The sequence below is a fragment of the Neopsephotus bourkii genome, unplaced genomic scaffold (genome assembly GCF_033783945.1).
Source record: "Neopsephotus bourkii isolate Nb327-2 ecotype Australia unplaced genomic scaffold, CSIRO-AGI_Nbou_v1 NB_53, whole genome shotgun sequence".
Lineage (NCBI taxonomy): Eukaryota > Metazoa > Chordata > Aves > Psittaciformes > Psittacidae > Neopsephotus > Neopsephotus bourkii.
In genome coordinates, this window is record NW_026900570.1 from 16,063,903 (window position 1) to 16,083,697 (window position 19,795).

Below are 19,795 nucleotides of genomic sequence, written 5' to 3' on the forward strand. Positions count from 1 at the left end.
AAACATCATTAAATGCACTACTGGGTAAAACAAAAAGATGCAGAAATATTCATTTACCAAACCCACTGCAAACGCATTCTATAAAACCCCCAATAACGCACTGGGTGTTATTTATAAATAGAGACCTATTAAAGCTGCAGCGACCCAACTGCACCAGCCACAGGCCAGGGCAGGGCAGGGCAGGCCAGGGCAGGGTATGGTATGTTATGGCATGGTATGCACCCCCAGGAACCTGGCCCAGCGGCAGCGGCGCTCCTTGCCTGAGGGTAAAGTTTGGCGAGAAACCCTCCCCCGTCTCCCGATCCTGCCCCTCAGTGCGGCCGCCCCAGCGGGCAGGGCCCCGAGCAGCGGCCGCGGTGGGAGGGAAGGCGGGGGGGCTGTCAGCGGCGGCGCAGGGCTGCGGGCGAGGGGCGGAGCAGAGAGACCCTGTGTCTGCTATGGCCGCCTCCCCTTCCCCGCAGCCTCCCTTAAATACTATGGGGCGAGCGTAGTTGTGGTGGGTGTTGCTGCTTAGCGCACCATGCGGGCTGTCATCGCCTTGGCCGCGGCGTTGGGCAGCTTGCTGCTCGGCGGCTGCCTTCTGCGTCTGGGTGGACAGCAGCCCCTCCGCGCCAGGTAGGGCGGCTGGGGGGTCCTCTCCCGCTGCGGTGGGGCTGCAGGGCGGGAGAGCCTGGCGCCGGGTGGGCAGGAAGGAGCGGGACGTGGTGACCCCCTCTCTGGGAGAGGAGCGCGGCGGAGCCCGGTGCTGTGGCCGCCCGGCGCAGGCTGGGCTCGGCTCGGCTGTTCGCGGCGTGTGAAGGGTTGGCGGGGAGGAGAGCGGCGCCGCTCCCGTCTGGTGATGTTTAATCCCTGCTTTTGACAACTTTGTTTTCCTGTCTTGCTTGCCAGGGGCTGGGAGCAGGACGCGGGGGTAGCTGCTGTCACGCCGAAAGTGGTGCGAGCCCTCAGGCCGCCCCTAACGCCCCTTCCGCGGACCGAGAACAGGTACGGGCTGACCGCCACCAGCTGCTGGTAGCGGGGTCCGTGAGAAAGGGTCCGCGGAGGCAGAAAACCCTGCCTGCGCTCCGACTCGTCCTGCCTTTTGTGTTGACGACTTGATCAGGGAGAGTGTTAGAGACTTACCAGGCTAAGAAAATGAAATTTCACTCAAACTGCAGTAAATTATTTGCTCATAGGCCCTTTTAATGACAGGTTTCGCTCCAGTGTTGGTTCTGAGCCCCATAAAATGTTGCATTTAGCAGTTTTGTTAACGTACGATGCGAAAAGTACTTGCTGTATGTCATCTCCCAGGTATCTTTTATTACTCTTTCCAGGAAGGTGGAGCTGGAGCTGTATAATACTGTTACCGTTTCCGTAATGAATACTTAGTTAAAAATACCCTTTTCACTTTTAAAATCTGTAGGATGAAGGTGAGACAAATGAGCCCTTTTTCATGTTGTGTAGCAGCTTACTTTGTGGGAGCCCTTCCACCTGATTCCATGTCTTGGTCTTAGATCAGTGTTGATCTTTGCTTTACTGCCTCTTATTTTATACTGTGAAGTTAAATGTGAAAATAGTTGTTAGAATCAGCTGTGAAACAAGTTATGTCTCGCATGCAGGCTTCACTATAATGACTGTGTTTTCGTGCTCTTGTTTTTTCACACACCGTAGGAAAACTAATAGTGCAGAAGAGGGTGGTGTAATCCTCACATGAGTTGTTACTATCTAAGAAGTCACTTGCAAATATTTTTGCTACTCTTTTACTTTATAAGGCTTCATTACCATTGCAGTTTCAGTGATTATCATATGTTTTCAATGATATCATATGCTAATACACATTATGGGTAAAACCACATGATAAAAATTAGGCATAACTGTGATGTCCTGGTTATATTGAAGTCAATGGTGAGCCTTACCTGAGGCTGCCATCTCACCCGATCTAGCTGAATTTGAGGGTGAAACAGCATATGCTTTCCCTGAATGGATGCAAGTGGCATTAGTTGTAGTAACCATTGCAGTATACACTAACAATAGGTTTCTTATGTGTTACCAGTGAGACAGCCTTGTGCTCCCACCCTCAAAATGTAAAACTTTCACAAGCTGTAAGTTTATAATGTCTTTCGAAATTAGACTGAACAAAAGGAACAGGAACATGTGCAGAATTCTGACTGCTGTTAAGTGCTCCTAGGCTGCTTCTCTTTCCTGTGCTCATTTTTTCCCTTTCTACCTCTATTTTCTGCTCCTTACAATTTATTGGATTTGCAGTATGTACCCTGTTCTGCTTTGCTTTTTGTAGCTGTCGCTCCATTCTCCTCTCCACCCTGTTTTGTGTTTTCTCTGTGGTTTTTCTGTGCCCCCCCCCCCCATCTTCTACAACCCTTCGTTTTCCCTGCTTGTTTCTGAGCTGCAGTCTCCTTCCACTCAGCTCTGTGTGCTAAACCAGGGAGTCAAACTGACTGAAAATACTGGCAGACAGCGTTTTGGAGAGCAGTCTAGCTACTTTCCATCTGCTGTTTAGTACACACACAACTGGAGCAAAGAAAGGGTAAGCAACACATACTGAAGTGGGCTGAAAATCCATGGCATGTATGGGTCAGGTTTTAATCTCTATAATAAGTGAGCATGAGTTTTTAAATACATGTTTTTTCTTTAATTTACTGGGAGGATTTAGGCACCAATTTAGAGCTAGTTTTGTTCAACCTGAAATTGTATTTCTTTGCGATAAAGTGACTGCGAAAGTGTGACGAGTAAATTGCTCACCAATGAAAGTTTCATTTCACTCCCATCTCCTGTAACTGTAACTGTAGTGTCTTTGGAAGTGATGGCTTGCTGGCTGAATCCAAGAGAGGATGTTCTTTCTCACCCTAGTGGCTGTGCTGAGTAAGGTGGCCTGACAGGAGTTCATGGTGCGCGTTTGGTGTATGAGGAAGGAGAATGAGCTGCTGGACTGACCAGGAGCTGTTACTTAATCCAGAGAACAGCTGGACTGGGCGGCAAGCCATGCTGAAGGGGTTTGATCTAGGCAGCAGCTGGACTGGGCCTGGCTTAGGGCCATGCTGGAGAGATTTGATCCAGAAAGCATCTGGACTCATTCAGAAGATTCAAACCCATCCCTCAGTGATGGAGATGGATGGTCTGGTCAATAGGAATTAGATTCCAATTTGCAGTGTGGGTTTGCTGCAGTATTCATGAGTATAGCAAAAGCACAGAAGAGTACCTTGTTGAATTAGGTTGTACAGGGGTTAGTGAATTTTTGAATCAGATGAGGCTATGTGAGTATGTTGATTCATGAAGCTAGGACAATCTCTTGGTGCAAGTATGGGTCTCCTACAGTATCCTGATAGTTTGATCAGCATTGCTGTGTTGCTGACACCAATGTCCTTTACTGCGTCAGAGTAAGAGGGTGTGGATGGATGTTTGATTAGATTCTGATCTCTTCAGCAGTTTGATGCATTTGTCTGGAAAGGTAAGATTTTTCTCACTAACTTCAGTGGAAAAGTGAAAAAAAAGGGCACTGCCTTCTTTAACTGTAAGTAATCTAGACAATCTTCAGAATTGCAAGCTAATCTTTCTTCTTATCATGATTTCCTGTGCTGTTGGAGGCATATTTGTAACCAGACATCTCCTGAAGAATCTCCAAAGCCCTATTATTCTGTTGGCTTGCAATATTGAAAGTTAATCTGTTCTTTTACTTCAAGTAATTCTTCTAAAGGGATGAAACTGAAGGATGAAAGAATGAAAAACAGGGGATTGGTTCAGACTGTCACAGATATTTAGGCAGCTGTCATGCACAGCAATGTTTAATTAGATAGTGACCAGCCACCTAAAGTTCTTTGAAGATCTGTGTCTTAGAAAATGACCTTGAAGATGCGGCTTGTTTCTTGCAGGACATTTTTACCACTTTTTCTTGTTAAGGGTTAGATCACTTGAACAATGTGACTGCCTCTGCAGTGTAACTTCCAGGTTCTCTTGTGGGTTTACTTCGCAGCCTGCAGTGCCTGTTAGTCGGGTTTCTTCCTAGAAGAAGAAAAAGGCCAGTGTTAGTAAGATTTCTCTAGTAGTCCCCAGATTTATTCATGGAACCAGTAGCATTCACACCGCAATACTATGGTTCTCTGGAAAATCCTCATGTGACTGCCTCATAGCATCTTCTCAGTTTTTAAGCTGTAAGTTCAAGTACAGCTTAAACTTGCTCAACCCAACAGTACAGCCAAAAGAAGTAGTCTTGCACTTGTCTCACCTTTAGAACGTTGGGCCTCCCCTCACAGCTGTGTTTTTGCTGGAATATTTGTTTGTGTAGTCACAGCATTAATAGCAAAACAGAGGGCTCAGTAATGCTCGTGATTATCAGAGAAGGTGATAGTAGTAAGAGGAACTAGGTAGTCTTTGTTATGAGGCCTAGGGTGTACTATGTTAAGCTTGTGCAGAAATGGTAGCTCCTTTTGTACTGTCCAGGGATATATAGGAGATAAATAATGCCAGCTCCTACAAAGGAAGTGAAAACAGTTTTCTCAAGCACTATTTCGATATACTTTGTATACAAGTAATAGCAACGCAGCAGTATACCCTGAAGAACTGACCATCGCTACTATTATTCTGTTAATGTCACCAGTTTTAAGGCATTTACTTACTATTTCCCTAACTTACACTCCTCCTTTGCAGGTCCAAGACAAGCACAGTGTAGAGACTGTTGGGGTAATTGAACAGTGGGAGGAAGTGATTGAGGAGCTATGAGTAAACAAGTTAGCATTAGTACAGTGTTTTCTGTAGTATTTGTTTCTCCACTTCCTCTCTCAGCAGCAGATCTTTATGCAGGCCTAGGGAATAAACAACTATACTTAATTAACTATGCTACAGAGACCTGTACATTCTGTCTCCTGTCAAAATACTGCATTCTGGCAGTCAGAAAATGAAGAGACAGACTTACCACAATTATGAACAGTAGCTTAGTATACTGTAGCATAATTTGCTAGAGCTTAGATTAGTCAGTACTGGTGCCCACTTCATTACTGTTACCCTTTTCAGTATTTTTTTCCTTTCATTCCCAAGTGATGCATGTAGATGTTATTTAGGAGTGCAGTTCGAACACGGGCCTCATGTATTGGTTCTGTCTAAATGAATAGGTGTTCAACTGAAAGCTGCTGCCAGGACACATTTATGTTTTGACAGTGGTGAAAGGTTTCCCAGCCTCCTTCTGTTTACTTGGTCCAAGTGAAACTGCTCTGTCATTCTGTCTCTTGTGTACTGTTGTAACATCGTTTTAGTGTAAGTACCTGTTCTCTTCACTTCACCCGCCATGAAACTCTGCATGTTGCTTGTCATGTTACCTGTCATTCTGTTTATGGATTTTAGAACTAAAAAGTGTCTGATGTATAACTCTGAATGCACAGGAAGGTCTTCCTTCAAAATGCAGCTTGTCTTAAAAGACCTGATTTAGCATTCCTTAGATAAGCAAAACCTCCATGGGAACTTGAACAAGGACAGTAGAATCAGTCTCTTTCACAGTTACTGTGATTAATGTTACAAGACAAACTCTTACTTCTGTGGTTTGATAAAGCCATTTTAATAGTCCATTTCACCAAGCATTTAAGTTGCGTATTGTATGTCACTATATTCTTACCATCTGATTAATTTGAAATAGTGTCAGAGAGAGCACTTTAGAACACCCTTCCTAGGAAAGTATGGGTTACGGGTTTTTAATAGCATTCAACTAATAGACTATGAGATTCAAATATAAATTAGTCTCTTCAAGGGAGAGATTTAGACAGAAGGTGTTCACAGTCTGGGTAGTGTTGTTCAGCGCCACTTTGCTAGAAGGATATAAATGTGCGGTTTTGCATGCACAAGTTACCCTTTTTTAGCTGGAGATTCTCAGCTGGAGCAGGGATCAGAGGTCTTGTGCTGCTTCAGGCAAACAAGAGCAGAAAGCTATAGGAAAAGTGCAACAACTGCTTTTGCTGGGCATGGAGTGAACGGAGTCAATGACTGAGATTTTTCCATGTGTTCAGTGTGGACTTAACTCTTGCTGAAAGTAGGGGTGAAATTCTTGCTGCTTTTAGTGCTGTGACAATCCAGTTCTGAGCTCTTTTGAAAATCTCACCGTGCATTCTTTTAGTTGGTTCCAGCTGCTTTTATGGGAATTCTGGAGGATTGGCCTTTCAGTCCTGGGCATGTCTTTATGTTACAGTATAATTCACAGCACTCGATGTTATTTTTCCATTTTTGCCTGTCCCTGTCCCCTGTCCCCCGTCTCCCCCCCACACACACTTTTTTTCATCTGTCTTCTGTCTATCCGTTTTCCTACTCTGGTAACTGTGTTTGGGGTTTAGTTTGGTTTTGCTTTCAAAGAGCTTCCATTTCCTTTCCCTCCCTACATCACTGCTCCCCCAGTGTACCTGTCTGTTTGGTGATTCCTTGCACTAAGGCTCCCTATAGTCTCAGGGCTGCATGCTACAGGTATAGCAAAAGGGGCCATGTGGTTCCTCTTATTCTAAGGGTGGGTGCAATAGTAGTGTTAAAAAAATTTTACAGTTAAGGGAACTGCCATCTTCCTGAGAGCAAGATATAGAATAACAATTTGCTGATAAATATGGCACATGGTCTTAATCTACTGTGGATTTATTAAAGTACAGATGGTGTACTTTCAGAGTTCCTAGAATTACCATAGGAAGTATGTGGTCTTCAAGCTGTTCGTATATGATTAAAAAAAACCACCCTGATTTTCAGATTCTGGCCAGTGATGTTGGCTTTGAGAACATCTAAACCCTAAGGGAAATGCAGCAGAAATGTCACTGGTTTGTCAGTTTTATGAGTTCAAGACAACAGAATATAACAAGGTTTCCACTTCAAGTTCTCGCCCAGAGTTTGTAAAACTAGTTGAATTTAGCCTGATATCTGCGTTGCTGGGCATGTTACCTGATTTCATTGCAGAAATTTTAGTGCAATTCTAAGTATTGAACAAAGACTGCCATGCCTTAAGTCAGGTAAATTCATTTACTGATAAATATTGCCTAGCATAATTGTCATAAGTGTTCAGAAATCTAATCTGAGCCTGATGTCTGCACAACTGTGCAATGAATAATGCAGTAGAAGTCTGGACTGCCCCCTGCACACCCCTTTTCTCTGAATGTGGAAGTCTTTCACTCATGAGAAGCAGAGGCTACTCTGACAGTGAAACGGAAATTCAGAAGTTTAACTTCTACTCAGATGAGTCATTGCTTTGCATGTCTTCCAAATAACTTGTTTTGGTTTTGTGCCCTTTTACACCATATAAATAGAGTGTTGTGTAAATTTTGTGTGGAAAAAGCTTCAGAAGCAGCTTTTTGCTGATCTATCTTGTGTCTGCATTGTATGGATAAAGAACTTAGATTAAAGTTCATGTTTGGTTTCCCCCACAGCTGTGCCGTTTTTACCAATCTACCTGTCATGGAAAGGGAAGACTCCTTATTCCTTTTTTTATTCCCTTGATTGCTGTAAAAGTGATTGGCAGGATATAATGATGAAACGGAGCAGGAATTTGTTTTGATCGTTCTTTATCTGACTTCTTCCTTTTTGAGATTTTCAGGTCTTGAAAATGTGTGCACAAAAAGCAATTGCTTATTGAAAAAAGAGGCAGCTTCCTTCAGTTGATCTTAGTGCTATGAATTTAAAAAGACTAAAAGGCTGTTGAGTAAAGCTTGTATTTGGTTGAGAGAATATTTATTCACTGCCCCAGTGATCTCAGGACATAAATTAATAGTAAGCTGTAAGGACCTTGTAATGATTCTCTGTACGGTGTTGAAATCTGCATGTGAAAGAACGTTGGTTGTCTGACGTTGCTGCGAACGTACCTCACAGTGATCTGATCAAACCTAACCTCCTGATCTTCCTGGCATGCTTCATGCGTTAAAGGAGGTCTCTGGCCAGCTTCTTGGTTTTTGGTTGTAATGAAAAACTTACTTGCAGCAGTAACATGCACTTGGCTTATGATATCAGCAATTCTCTTTTTTCAAGGTGCTGCTTATGTAGCTAAGCTTTGCCTGTAGCCATTTCCCTTACTTTAAGCTGCAGCTGCAGACGAATCATTTGAGTTTACTGAGTTAAAGAAGCAAGAGGGAGGAAACATAATTTAGTGCTAACTAAACTTGTTTGGGAACTGGTGTTCGGTTGTTTAGTGAAAGGGCCCATCTGGTTCTTCTGTGTAGACAGAACCATTCAGACCCAGCTGCAATAAACCTGTGTTCATTCATAAATGGTGTAAGCAGAATATTTGTTGGCACTTGCTATGTGAGATCTGCAGAGTTGTTTGCTCTGAACTGTGTGCTCTGAAAGCCTTCTGTCCTCACGTTTGTATGTCATTCCTTGAAAAGGAATTAGATGAGGAGCTGTGCGCAAGACCAGCCAAGGAGCTCTCACTAGGTAGTGCCAACTGTTGCTAAGTATTCCAGTCACTCCAGAACTGGAAGGACAGAGGTTTACATTGTGTTGTCTTACCATTACCCTCAACAAGGAGCATGCAGACTGCTTGTTTCCTTAGGGGCACTGAGTGTATACTGGGAAGAAGATCTTCATGGTGGAAATAAAAGGAGAGAGCTTCTGCAGCCTGTATTCTGGATGAATTGCTCCTATGGAGTGACTGATTCATTAAAAAAATCATGGGTGATGGAAAGAGAAGGACAGGTGCTTTGTTCCTTTTCCTCCCCTGTCATAGCTATGAGCATGCCACTCAGTTCAGTAGCAAAATTAACAAGCATTTATTCTGCTCTCTCTTCTTCAGTCAGCCTTTTCCTTATTTGAATTATTTAAGATGTTAGTTACTTTGAGAAGGCTCAAGGGGGACCTTACCAATACCTGAAGGGAGGGTGCAAAATGAATAGAGCCACACTGTTCTCAGCAGTGGCCAGTGACAGGACAAGAGGCAATGTTCACAACCTGAAACACAGGAGTTTCCCTCTGAACATGAGGGAAGACTATTTCACCGTGAGGGTGCCTGAGCACTGGCACAGGTTGCCCAGGGATGTTGTGGAGTCTCCATCCATGGAGACACTCAAAAGCCATCTGGAGATGGTTGTGGGAAACTAGCTCTAGGTGCCCCTGGTTGAGCAGGAGGTTGGACCAGATGACCTCCAGAAGTTCCTCCCAACCTCAGCCACTCTGTGATTCTGTGACTTGAAATGGCATCTTTCCCAACTAAACTTCAAAATCAGCTTGCCAGAAATCTTGTTAAGTGGTCAGCATGTTTTAACAGGTGAAGGCAATGGAGTTCTGGTCCTTGTTGGTAAAATGAATCATGGTTCAGCAGCACAGCACATTGTGTACAAACCAGGAAGACCCTTTCTCTTTGCGTATGAGTGCCTCTGTACAGAGATGGCTTGGTTGTTCTGTGTTGCTAAGAACAGCACAGGTTTTGTTCACTGCTGCAGCTCATGCCCAGGAGTGAATGACACAGCATCTGTCTTCTGCATTTCTGTTTCTGGTTTGGACAAATAGGTTGCAATATTCAAGTGGTCTGTAAGTAGTGAATCAGTAGAAAGAGCCCAAAAGGAAAGGGGAGGGCAGGAAGAGGGAAGTGTGAAGAGAAGCAAGAAAAATAAAAAAGCTGGAGGAAAAAGAACTGCATGATAAAAGACAGCACACACAGCAGAAGGCTGGTGATAGAAGAGGGTGATGTATGAGACTGAATCTTGATACAGGGTGAACCGAGGTGAATGGAATAAGACACTGGTATCTTGGTCATTCACTAATTTCCAGCTCAATCTTATACTAGGGCTACCAGGGCAAGGGAACCACACAGGAGCTTGGCAAAAATAAGGCAACAGGATTTAAAGATCACTGTCTGGCACTTGCCTTGGCTCCTTTTACAAATGTTTATCCTTACTGTGTAAATAAAGAATAAGTGAGGGAGGAAGTATTAAGCTCAAGAAGTTAAGGTCCGAGTAGAAAGATCCACTTCACCTGTGGTGTTTCCAGTATATATTATATTGGCTCTGAATATTGCGTTTCATCAACAAGTTTAGGAAATTGCACCTGCTAAATGTTTTACTGGTGAATATTTTAAATATCTGCAAAACATAATCTTCCAGAGGCTTCCCATTTCATTTCTCTTTCTAATTACATTTTCTGATTAGTGTGAAGCAGAAAATATAATTCAGACTGTGAAATAGGGTTACTTTAAAGAATCAAACCTTTTTATAGACACTAGCAGCAAATTCCCCTTTTATACAAGAGCTTCACAGTAAGTCAATGAGATTTCTTTGGTAATGTTTTCAGCTAAATCAGTGGTTATTAATCATATTGGTATAGCAAAAAAAAGTGACAGCATTGTCAGGGTATGTTCTGTCTTGTAAAGTTTGTTGCTTTTTTGTCTCTCCTCCCCCCCCACAGAACAGCTGTTAATAAAAATGGAATTTACCAGTTTGAACAGGCTTCAAAATGTAAGGCAATTCAGGACAACATTTTGTCATCATCTACCAAGAAGAAAAGGTAGGTGTTTGCTGTGCTTTCTGCTTTGTTTGTTTTAAGTAGGAGGGTAGAAGATTACCCTCTTCCACATAATTCTTGATGATATTAATGTGGAGCTATACAACAGGAAACTGAAATTATTTAACTACTGTTTGCCTGCATTTTTTTCTTTCACATGAATTAGATTTAGTCAAGGTTGTATTTTATTTTTCTTATTTTCACAGTATAAGCAAGATTTCTCCTTGCCAGTTAGCAACATTTTATTCCAAGATATTCACAAAAAGGCTGTACAGAATCTGTGAGGTATAATTTCATTCTTGAGTGTCTTTTTCCTGATTGGTGAACACTCCTGCTATGAGCAACCTCTGTTAATGGGTTCTTTTCAGCGTATTCACTAGAGTAGGTATGAAAATGTAGTAGTATAAAAACTTGCTAATTAATTTTACTCTTTATAATGAATGGTTCACAGGCAAAAAATACTCAATTTTGGCTACATTGAAAAAAAAATAAAATCCCAAATTAATTTTGGATTTTAACCTTCTCTTCTGCCTTTTCCCGACATGGAAAAAAGATCTTTGATATCAGCCCTGCTCAAATTCCTTGCCACTTTCTAAAGTGAAAATGGGAGAAGCAGCACATTGCTTTTGACATTTAACACTTTGCCTATATGGGTGCACCAGTAAATAAAACATTGTAAATGAGAAAGGCTTCCCATTAAGACTGGGTTCTAGCTTAAAATTAATTATTTGACATGATTGCTTTAAAACTGGAAGATTGAATGCTTCCCTTCCTCCCCACCCCCCCTTTTGTGAAGAGAAATGGAATGAGAAAAAAAGCTCTCCTAGAAATAATTATGTGCCTTTCCAAATTCAAAGGACTGGAGATGTCAGATTTTATCTCAGCATAAACCCAACATTAAATCACGATTTTAAAACTTCTCTGTCTTCTCTGCCCCCTCCTTTCACCTGTTTTTAAGTCACCATATTCTCAGCCTTCTGTCTTCACTCTTGTTTTTATTTTTCTGTAACCTTTCGTCCCACCAGCATTCCACCTCATCAGCAACGCTGTTATTGAAGTTTTTACTCTTCTGAAAGGTGTTAGACCACTATGTTACTGATGTGCTGCTGGTGAGAGCCAAAACAGAGACTGGCAAACAGAGGTCAAAGAATACAGTTGACTTTAAAATTGAATGATTAACAGCAAGAGAGGGACAACCAGTCACACTAGTGCCTCTAAAATCCAGCTATAGCAATATAAATGCTTCTATTTATTCCATGTGGTACAAAATTGTACATGCTGCATCAATGCAGATGAGCTTTTCATACCTAGAACGTTTTGGAGCCGAGACTGTAGGAGAAACTCTACTAAGTGTGAGACCTCTATTCTGTAGCTAAAGAGAAAGGAGCTGCACCATTTAACAAGGCAGAAGATGAACTAGGTGGGTAGGAAGAGAAACATGCTTGGAACAAAGGAGCAAGGGATTGCTTTGTGCCATGAATATTGCAACTCATTGCCTTTCACTGAGAGGAGCTTCAGGGATCTGTGTTGCTTTTTTGAGTTGTGACCCACAGGCATGGTATATAAATGCTTTATATTGCAGTTCTAGACTCATGGACATTCTGGATACTCCATCCTCTTAAGTTGGCAGAAAGGGGGAAAAAATAGCTAGTTTAAAGGTTGTCAAATGATTTGATAGTAAAAAACGCTATGTAAGTGGGAAGTTGTTATTATTACAGCAGGTATGTGCTGGTGGTGATAAAGAGCCTGAAATGCTGAGTTTTGCTGGCAATTTTCCATTTTTATTCTAGAGCAAGCCCTGTGCATGCTCTCCTGAGGGCTTTAAAAACTAATAGCTATTTTGGTACTATTAAAGTGTCCAAAGGCAAAAGGGACCCTCCTTTTCTCTTGCATTTCCTGTAGTTATTTCTCTTTTTATTTGCTACTTTCTTGAACATGAGGTGCCAAGTAGGAATATCTCATTTTTTCACTCCTGCTGCTTAATTTTCCTTCTGATTCAAATAGCTATTTCCTCTTTTTCCTCTTCCACCCCTCCTCCTCTCCCCCAGTAGTTGTTTAGTTTTTAGCAAGTAACAGTGGGGCTGCATTTGTCTCCCTGTTATGACATTTTACCTTTTGTCTCCCTGCTTTCTAAACTCTTCCATCCTTTGCTGTTGTCCTTTAGATATCTGCCAGAAATTAGAAGGTACTTATACTTCATCAGTGCCTTAACTGTGCATAATGATTCTACCTTAGCCACTGCAGTTAACATAGAAGGTCACTGTGTACCTGACAAGTACTGTAGACAAAAAAACCTTCCAGGTGTTATTTATCAGCAGGGCTCTTACAGTATGGATTTCCTACAACAGCAAGTTATTATAATGGCTGTTGTGCAAGTGGTAGACAAAATCAGAACAAAATGTGTTTCATTCACTATTCTCAGCATTGTAATTGTTGTCTTGTCCACATATTTTCATTGTTCAATTTACCTGAGCTTTTTTGTCTTAGTAATTGACCCCTTTTAGCATCAGTGAATAAGTGCTGTAAGCACCTGGGTGCCAGAGGAAATACAGGTATTGTTCCAGCTCTTTAAAATGGAACAGTGGAAAAGAGGACTGTCTGGGTTACAGCAGAGCCATGAAATGATACCCTTATGGCCTTCTGGACTGTTTTCGATTGGAGGAATGAGTCCCCAAGGCTCCCTTAAAGCAGGAATGCTAAAATAGGCTTTCTGAGAGGAAAACAAAGCTTTCTGGGCTGTAAACCCAGCTGCAGCAAATCCCAGAGCTTCACTCTGAGTCTTTAAAAAAATTAATTGATGGGAATATTGTCTGTGTTAAAGCAGAGCTCATTGCATGGAAGCCTTATATTGGTGTGAGCAGATGTGGTGGCTGCGTTGCAGACCTGTCGTGGCTGGGAGCTGTCCGCTGGCCCCCAGCATGTGCTACTGGGATGTTTCTGCCAGCGCTGGCAAAGATGAGTTCTGACAGTCCATCACGCCTTTGTAAGTCACAAAAGGAGCGAAACTGGATGTGTAGGGTGAGCAGAGGTGGTGGTCTGCCTTTTAAAAACCTGCATGTGGTGCTTTTCTGGGTGAGCTGCTGAGCTTAGAAACCTCTTGCTAAGCAAGAGTGATTCCATCCAGTAGATAGTAGTGGAAAGGCCGCAGTGTTCTTGCATTGTAATTGGTACTTTTACCATAGGTGCAGCTTCTGTTACACGTATAGGAAGGTCCTTACAGTTTCTGACAGTGAGTTCCTGTGTTTCTCATGAAGCCACAGAACTGGCATTATGGGTGATTCTTTGATTTTTCTTCTTACCAAATGTTTCCCTGTAAGTTGCTAATAACTTGTCAGTGCATGCAGTTTCTTTCTGAGCTGATGGTAATTTTTCTTTTCATTTCTGAGTCTGATCTTCATCTTATCAATGTCTTTAGGGTGGAATTTGCTTTTTCTGTAATTTTTTTTCTCCTGGATAATTATAGTCTAAGTAACTCTTCATGCTCTGTTATCATATTATTTTTTGGAATTTATCCAGAAGTTTCAGCATCTAAGAGTTATTTAGCATTTAGCCTTAAGGAATAAAACTAGATAAGTGATTAAATATTAGCGTAGGCTATTTTGGTCCTGTGGTTCTATCCCATCTTCCCCCACATACTCACTCCCTTCCTGCCCTATGCTGGTACTAACACTTCCCTAACCCCATGGTGAGCCAATCTGGGTAGACGCTTCAGCAAGAAAGCAGTTCCATTTTCTCTGGCTGCAGTTCCAAGGCTGCTAATACAACATACCAGCATGCAGCTGCCAAAATAGGAAGGCCTTGTTCCCAGTTTCTCCCTCCCATCACCCCTTGTTTATAGTGGCAGTGTTCTCCAGTGGTATCTTTCCTGATCTCATTTAACATGCTAAAGAAAATGTATTTTCATATTTTCATTTTTATTTTTTTCCTTCTGAGGTTGTTGATTTTGGTGGGGTTTTTTTTTGGCATGGTAGTAACTTAGTGTCCTACGAAGGCATTTGACAAGTGTAAAAGCTGGTAGAAACAAAACCGAAGTGGAGTCAAGTAAGTACCAGAAGTGAGTGGCACAAGGGAGAGAACAGATTCAGAGTTGGACTGGAAGGATGAAGCATGTGCTGCACCAGGTCAAATCAGCTACAGCTGCAATGAAACTAGTTTTGCTTTTCTCTCACTTCTGCCTGTTCATTCATTCTCTCTGAGCAGTGCAAGGGCTCAATAAAATCAGTTTAGTCACAATCATCTAGTTCTGTTAAGAGTCTGCGAAGTCTGGAGAATGAAAATCATACATGTCACAGGAGCAAACTTGAGACAAAGACCAGTTCTAATGTCATATTCCTCTTAATAGTTTCATTTCTTTTTCTATGTGGAAATAGGACATGATTTTATTCAGGGGTAGATAAGTTACCTTTAGCAGCTGCAGTACTTTTATGAAGCAAACAAAAAAGGGGATCTGTTCTTTCAAACGTTTGCCATAAAGCTGTGATACTAAAAGCATGTTGAACACAGACAGAATGAAACTTTTGGGTTGACCTCTCCTGCTGCAAGCCCCCTACAGCCTTTTTAATATTCCTTTTTAGCAATTCTTACGCTCCATTTAAAAACCAGTGAGATTTCTTGCCATCCGTAACTCTTGTAAAACTGTTCATAAGGTCCAGCTTAAATAAACTCATGATCATTTGGTTTTGGACCAGCACTAAGCCATTTTTGCTAAAATAATAGCAAGCAGATCTTTTCTGGAGAGGTGAGTCCCATAGGGTTAGTAGTCATTGTATCCATGTCATCTCTTCTTCCCATTCCCCAAGTCCTTTTCAAAACTATGTTAGGATCCAGGCACAAATGGAAGAAGTAACATTGAACCTATAGGGGAAGAAATGTCTCCATTCCTTTAACTTACGTGGTCTGAAGTATTAAACATATAGACAAATATGAATCTCTTGAAAGGTTTTAAAGGGAAGTGAAAGCTCTTTGGTATCATGTAACAATATAACCAAAGTCCTGGTTGCTGTAAAACAATAGATTGTTTTGTTTAAGACATAATTTGAAGGAAATTTACATCTGTAAATATGGGTCTGTGTTCTTAAATGATTGGACTGGGCTTCAGGGAGTCTATAAGGTAAATGGAGGAAAAGGCATAAGAAGTGTCATGTTTTATCTTGGCTTGCAAGAGCCACATTTCAAAACATTTTTGAAGTCTTGAAACACCAAGAGTAAGAGGGTTTTTGAATTATTTTGAACTTCTGCACTTGAGATGATTTCAAATAACTTGAAGGTATTAATGATCAAATATTGAAGTTTGAAACCAGTGTACTTTGGAAAGTTTCTGAAAAGTTCATTAGGGCATCACTATTAAGAAGAGATGTTTAATAGGTCGTGTTAATTAAATGAGGAGAGTACTTTACAAATGACAAAAATAAAATGGGTCATAGAGTTCTAAAAGCGACCTATTATATATGCACCATGCACATCATTGTTAATACATTCATCATTTGAATGTTTTAGAGACTGTTTCTAAATATACATACAGCTGTTTGATGTTGTTGCCGTTGCCTTCTTTAGATATACAGAAGACTATTATCTTCACATCGTCACAAAACTGCAGAACTGCACCTGGATAAGGAGACCAGAAGAATCTATGAAATTCAGGTAATTCTCATTGTCTCACTTAGAAAAACAGTTTACCCTAGTTTTGTATAACAAGCCATGATTTTAAATCTTCCCTTCTGGAAACATAATTTTGTGTTGCTTTTAGGCTGCATTTGTAGCTATATGTTTCTATTAACCTTTTGCTGTTGAGGCTCTTCTTATTTGTTTGAATTGAACTGTGCAAACTGAGTAGGATAAATGAAGCAAATTCACCCATTCATTGCAAGTGAAGCAATTTCACCCACCTCCCCTGTAACAAATAGTTAACTAATTTGGGTAGAATGGACTAAAATATTCCTAGCACAAAGTCTACAATATTTAAAAAAAATCAGTAATGTGATTGTTGTCCATCTGAGCTGGCACTCTGGTAAAAGACTTTGTAATGAAGCCCTGTATTTGTTACCCCAAGGCTATTGCTTCTACTACAGAAATGCCCAAAGCACTCATTAGATTTGATGCTGCATGTTAGGTTTGAAACCCCTGAGCATGTAAGCAAGTGATTACATCTGTCCTTTTTCAGGATGGCACATAAATACATGCTTAGTAGGGACGGTGGTCCCTGAAAAGCTTCCACTATCATTTGGAAGTGCATCGTGCTGATTTCAGAGAGCAGCTTCCCTGTGCCAACCCTGTTTTCTCCAGGGTGAATTTCTCTCTTGAATTACATTATTACATGGAACAGAATTAAAGATTCTGTCATGATGATTAAAAATAAATGAACTGACCTGTCTTCCACCTCTGGAGTTAACCAGCATTGAAAACTGAATATCCATGCCCATCAGGATACCTCTGGAAGAAGTAATTTCGGGGGGGGGGGGGGGATGTGAAGCTTTCTGTGTAACAGAAATTGCTGTGTTTGTTGTGTATTGTGACTGACTTAATTGTGTTTCCAAAACCTGAGGTAGGAGAATAAACATGGTTAAGGTTTAAGAAACTTTCAAGTAACTTGGACAGGCTTTAGCTGTGCACAGGGATATCAGAGCATGATAAGGAGCTGTAGAAGCAGGCCATTCTGTTTAAGAACAGGCAGGGGTCCTGTACAGAGTTGACAAGAGGTGAAGCTGCTCTCATCTGCTCTTCACCTTGCTACATTTAGGCTTATTGTTGTCTAGTCTTTTTAACTTCTTTTCCTTCCGAACAGACCAGCCACCACTTGCAAGCATTTTGTTCATATGGACACAATCCATTCTGCAATTCTAATGGCAATACTGCATATTCTTCTGTCCCTATGATATTTGATCTGCTTTGATATCATCCAAAATATCCATTGCTATGACTAAGGACTGGTACTTCAGTTTAGAGCATTGCAGATGATTGTTTTACAAAAGATGTGTGCTTTTGCATCAGTCTTTTCTTTTTCCATTGTGTCAAACTCCTGTCTGTTGTTTTTTTAGAAATAGAATCGTAGAGAATCGTTAGGGTTGGAAAGGACCTTAAGATCATCAAGTTCCAACCCCCCTGCCATGGGCAGGGACTCCTCACTCTAAACCGTATCACCCAAGGCCTTGTCCAACCTGGCCTTGAACACTGCCAGGGATGGGGCATTCACAACCTCCCTGGGCAGCCCATTCCAGTGCCTCACCACCCTAACAGGAAAGAATTTCCTCCTTATATCCAATCTAAACTTCCCCAGTTTAAGTTTTAACCCGTTACCCCTTGTCCTATCACTACAGTCCCTAATGAAGAGTCCCTCCCCAGCATCCCTATAGGCCCCCTTCAGATACTGGAAGGCTGCTATGAGATCTCCATGCAGCCTTCTCTTCTCCAGGCTGAACAGCCCCAACTTTCTCAGCCTATCTTCATACAGGAGGTGCTCCAGTCCCCTGATCATTCTTGTGACCCTCCTCTGGACTTGTTCCAACAGTTCCATGTCTTTTTTTATGTTGAGGACACCAGAACTGCACACAATACTCCAAGTGAGGTCTCACGAGAGCAGAATAAAGGGGCAGGATCACCTCCTTTGACCTACAGGTCACGCTCCTTTTGATGCAGCCCAGGATACGGTTGGCTTTCTGAGCTGTGAGCGCACACTGAAGCCAGCTCATGTTCATTTTCTCATCAACCAACACCCCCAAGTCCTTCTCTGCAGGGCTGCTCTGAATCTCTTCTCTGCCCAACCTGTAGCTGTGCCTGGGATTGCTCTGACCCAGGTGTGGGACTTTGCACTTGGCATGGTTAAACTTCATGAGGTTGGCATCAGCCCACCTCACAAGCGTGTCAAGGTCCCTCTGGATGGCATTCCTTCCCTCCAGCATATCAACCGAACCACACAGCTTGGTGTCATCGGCAAACTTGCTGAGGGCGCACTCAATCCCACTGTCCATGTCAGCGATGAAGATGTTGAACAAGACCGGTCCCAACACCAATCCCTGAGAGACACCACTCGTTACTGGTCTCCAGCTGGACATTGAGCCATTGACCACAACTCTTTGTGTGTGGCCATCCAGCCAGTTCTTTATCCACTGAGTGGTCCATTTATCAAATTGATGTCTCTCCAATTTAGAGACAAGGATGTCATGTGGGACGGTGTAGAACGCTTTGCACAAGTCGAGGTAGATGACATCAACTGCTCTACCCCTGTCCATCAGTTCTGTAGCCCCATCATAGAAGGCCACCAAATTGGTCAGGCAGGATTTCCCCTTAGTGAAGCCATGCTGGCTGTCACCAAGCACCTTGTTGTTTTTCATGTGCCTTAGCATGCCTTCCAGGAGAATCTGCTCCAAGATTTTGCCAGGCAGAGAGGTGAGACTGACTGGTCTGTAATTCCCTGGGTCATCCATTTTCCCCTTCTTGAAAATGGGGGTTATATTTCCCTTTTTCCAGTCGTCGGGAACTTCACCTGACTGCCATGATTTTTCAAATATGATGGCCAGCAGCTTGGCAACTTCATTCGGCAGCTCCTTCAGGACCTGTGGATGGATTTCATCAGGTCCCATGGACTTGTGCACGTTCAGATTCTTAAGATGGTCTTGAACCAGTTCCTCTCCTACGATATTAAAATCTTACAGTTATCCCTGTAGTCTTCTACCCTACTGGAGACTTTTAAGGCTCTTAGCAGTTGGTCAACAGAGGCTTTAAAAATATGATTAAAGAAAGAAACAAATTCAGTATAAAATTTACTGTCTAAATCTGTATACACTCCATGCTTTTTTATCAGATTCTATCTTAAGCGCAAGAGCCTGAAACTAGCTTAGCAAGGGCACTCTAGCTGAGAAATGATGCATTGACAGAGCTCCATGGGGTACAGAGCTTCTAGAAACGTGGTTTAATAAATGAGTTAATAATCCCTTGGCAGTACATTTCTTCTTTTTTCTAACTTTGCCTAGTGTCAGTAATGCATAATAATTGTGTGTTACAAGTATTACTCAGTTCTAAAATTCTCATTGAGTAGGTAGATAAATACACCCATTTTGCAGAAGAAGAAATTAATCTCAGAGGGGCTGTGCAGCAGGAATTGGGTAATACAGCTAGCCACCTTCAGGAGCAGAGACTGAAGCTGCCTGTGTCATGCTACTCACCTGCCAGTGCCACCAGAAGTCTGCCTGCTGACTAGACTGAAGAGAACATCCTTGACTTCTTTCCCTGTTTGACCATCTGTTAAATGGAGTGAGCACTTTCATGCTTCGCAGGTGTGGTGTCAATTTGATGACATCTCTGTATTATCCTGAAGTTCTGAAGAACAGGCATGCATATTTATAAGGGGTTTAATGTCTTATGC

The 19,795-nt window shown here is 42.1% G+C and overlaps 1 protein-coding gene across 7 annotated transcripts in view; it reads left to right on the top strand.

Moving 5' to 3' along the window:
* The first annotated feature begins 373 nt into the window (after nt 1-373).
* The window catches only part of ST8SIA6 (ST8 alpha-N-acetyl-neuraminide alpha-2,8-sialyltransferase 6), a 47,294-nt gene continuing 27,872 nt past the window's right edge, over nt 374-19,795 (top strand). For 3 of the 7 annotated variants that reach the window (XR_009725276.1, XM_061352319.1, XM_061352327.1), the window contains exons 1-4: nt 376-615; nt 889-984; nt 10,342-10,440; nt 15,991-16,077. Coding sequence is in view for 6 of the 7 variants with exons in the window: in XM_061352319.1 (XP_061208303.1) it covers nt 521-615; nt 889-984; nt 10,342-10,440; nt 15,991-16,077 (377 nt within the window). In the remaining variant the exon portion in view is untranslated. Of the gene's footprint in view, nt 616-888; nt 985-10,341; nt 10,441-15,990; nt 16,078-19,795 lie in introns of all 7 variants that reach the window. The other 4 variants (XM_061352313.1, XM_061352335.1, XM_061352344.1 and 1 more) reach the window with 4 other exon arrangements.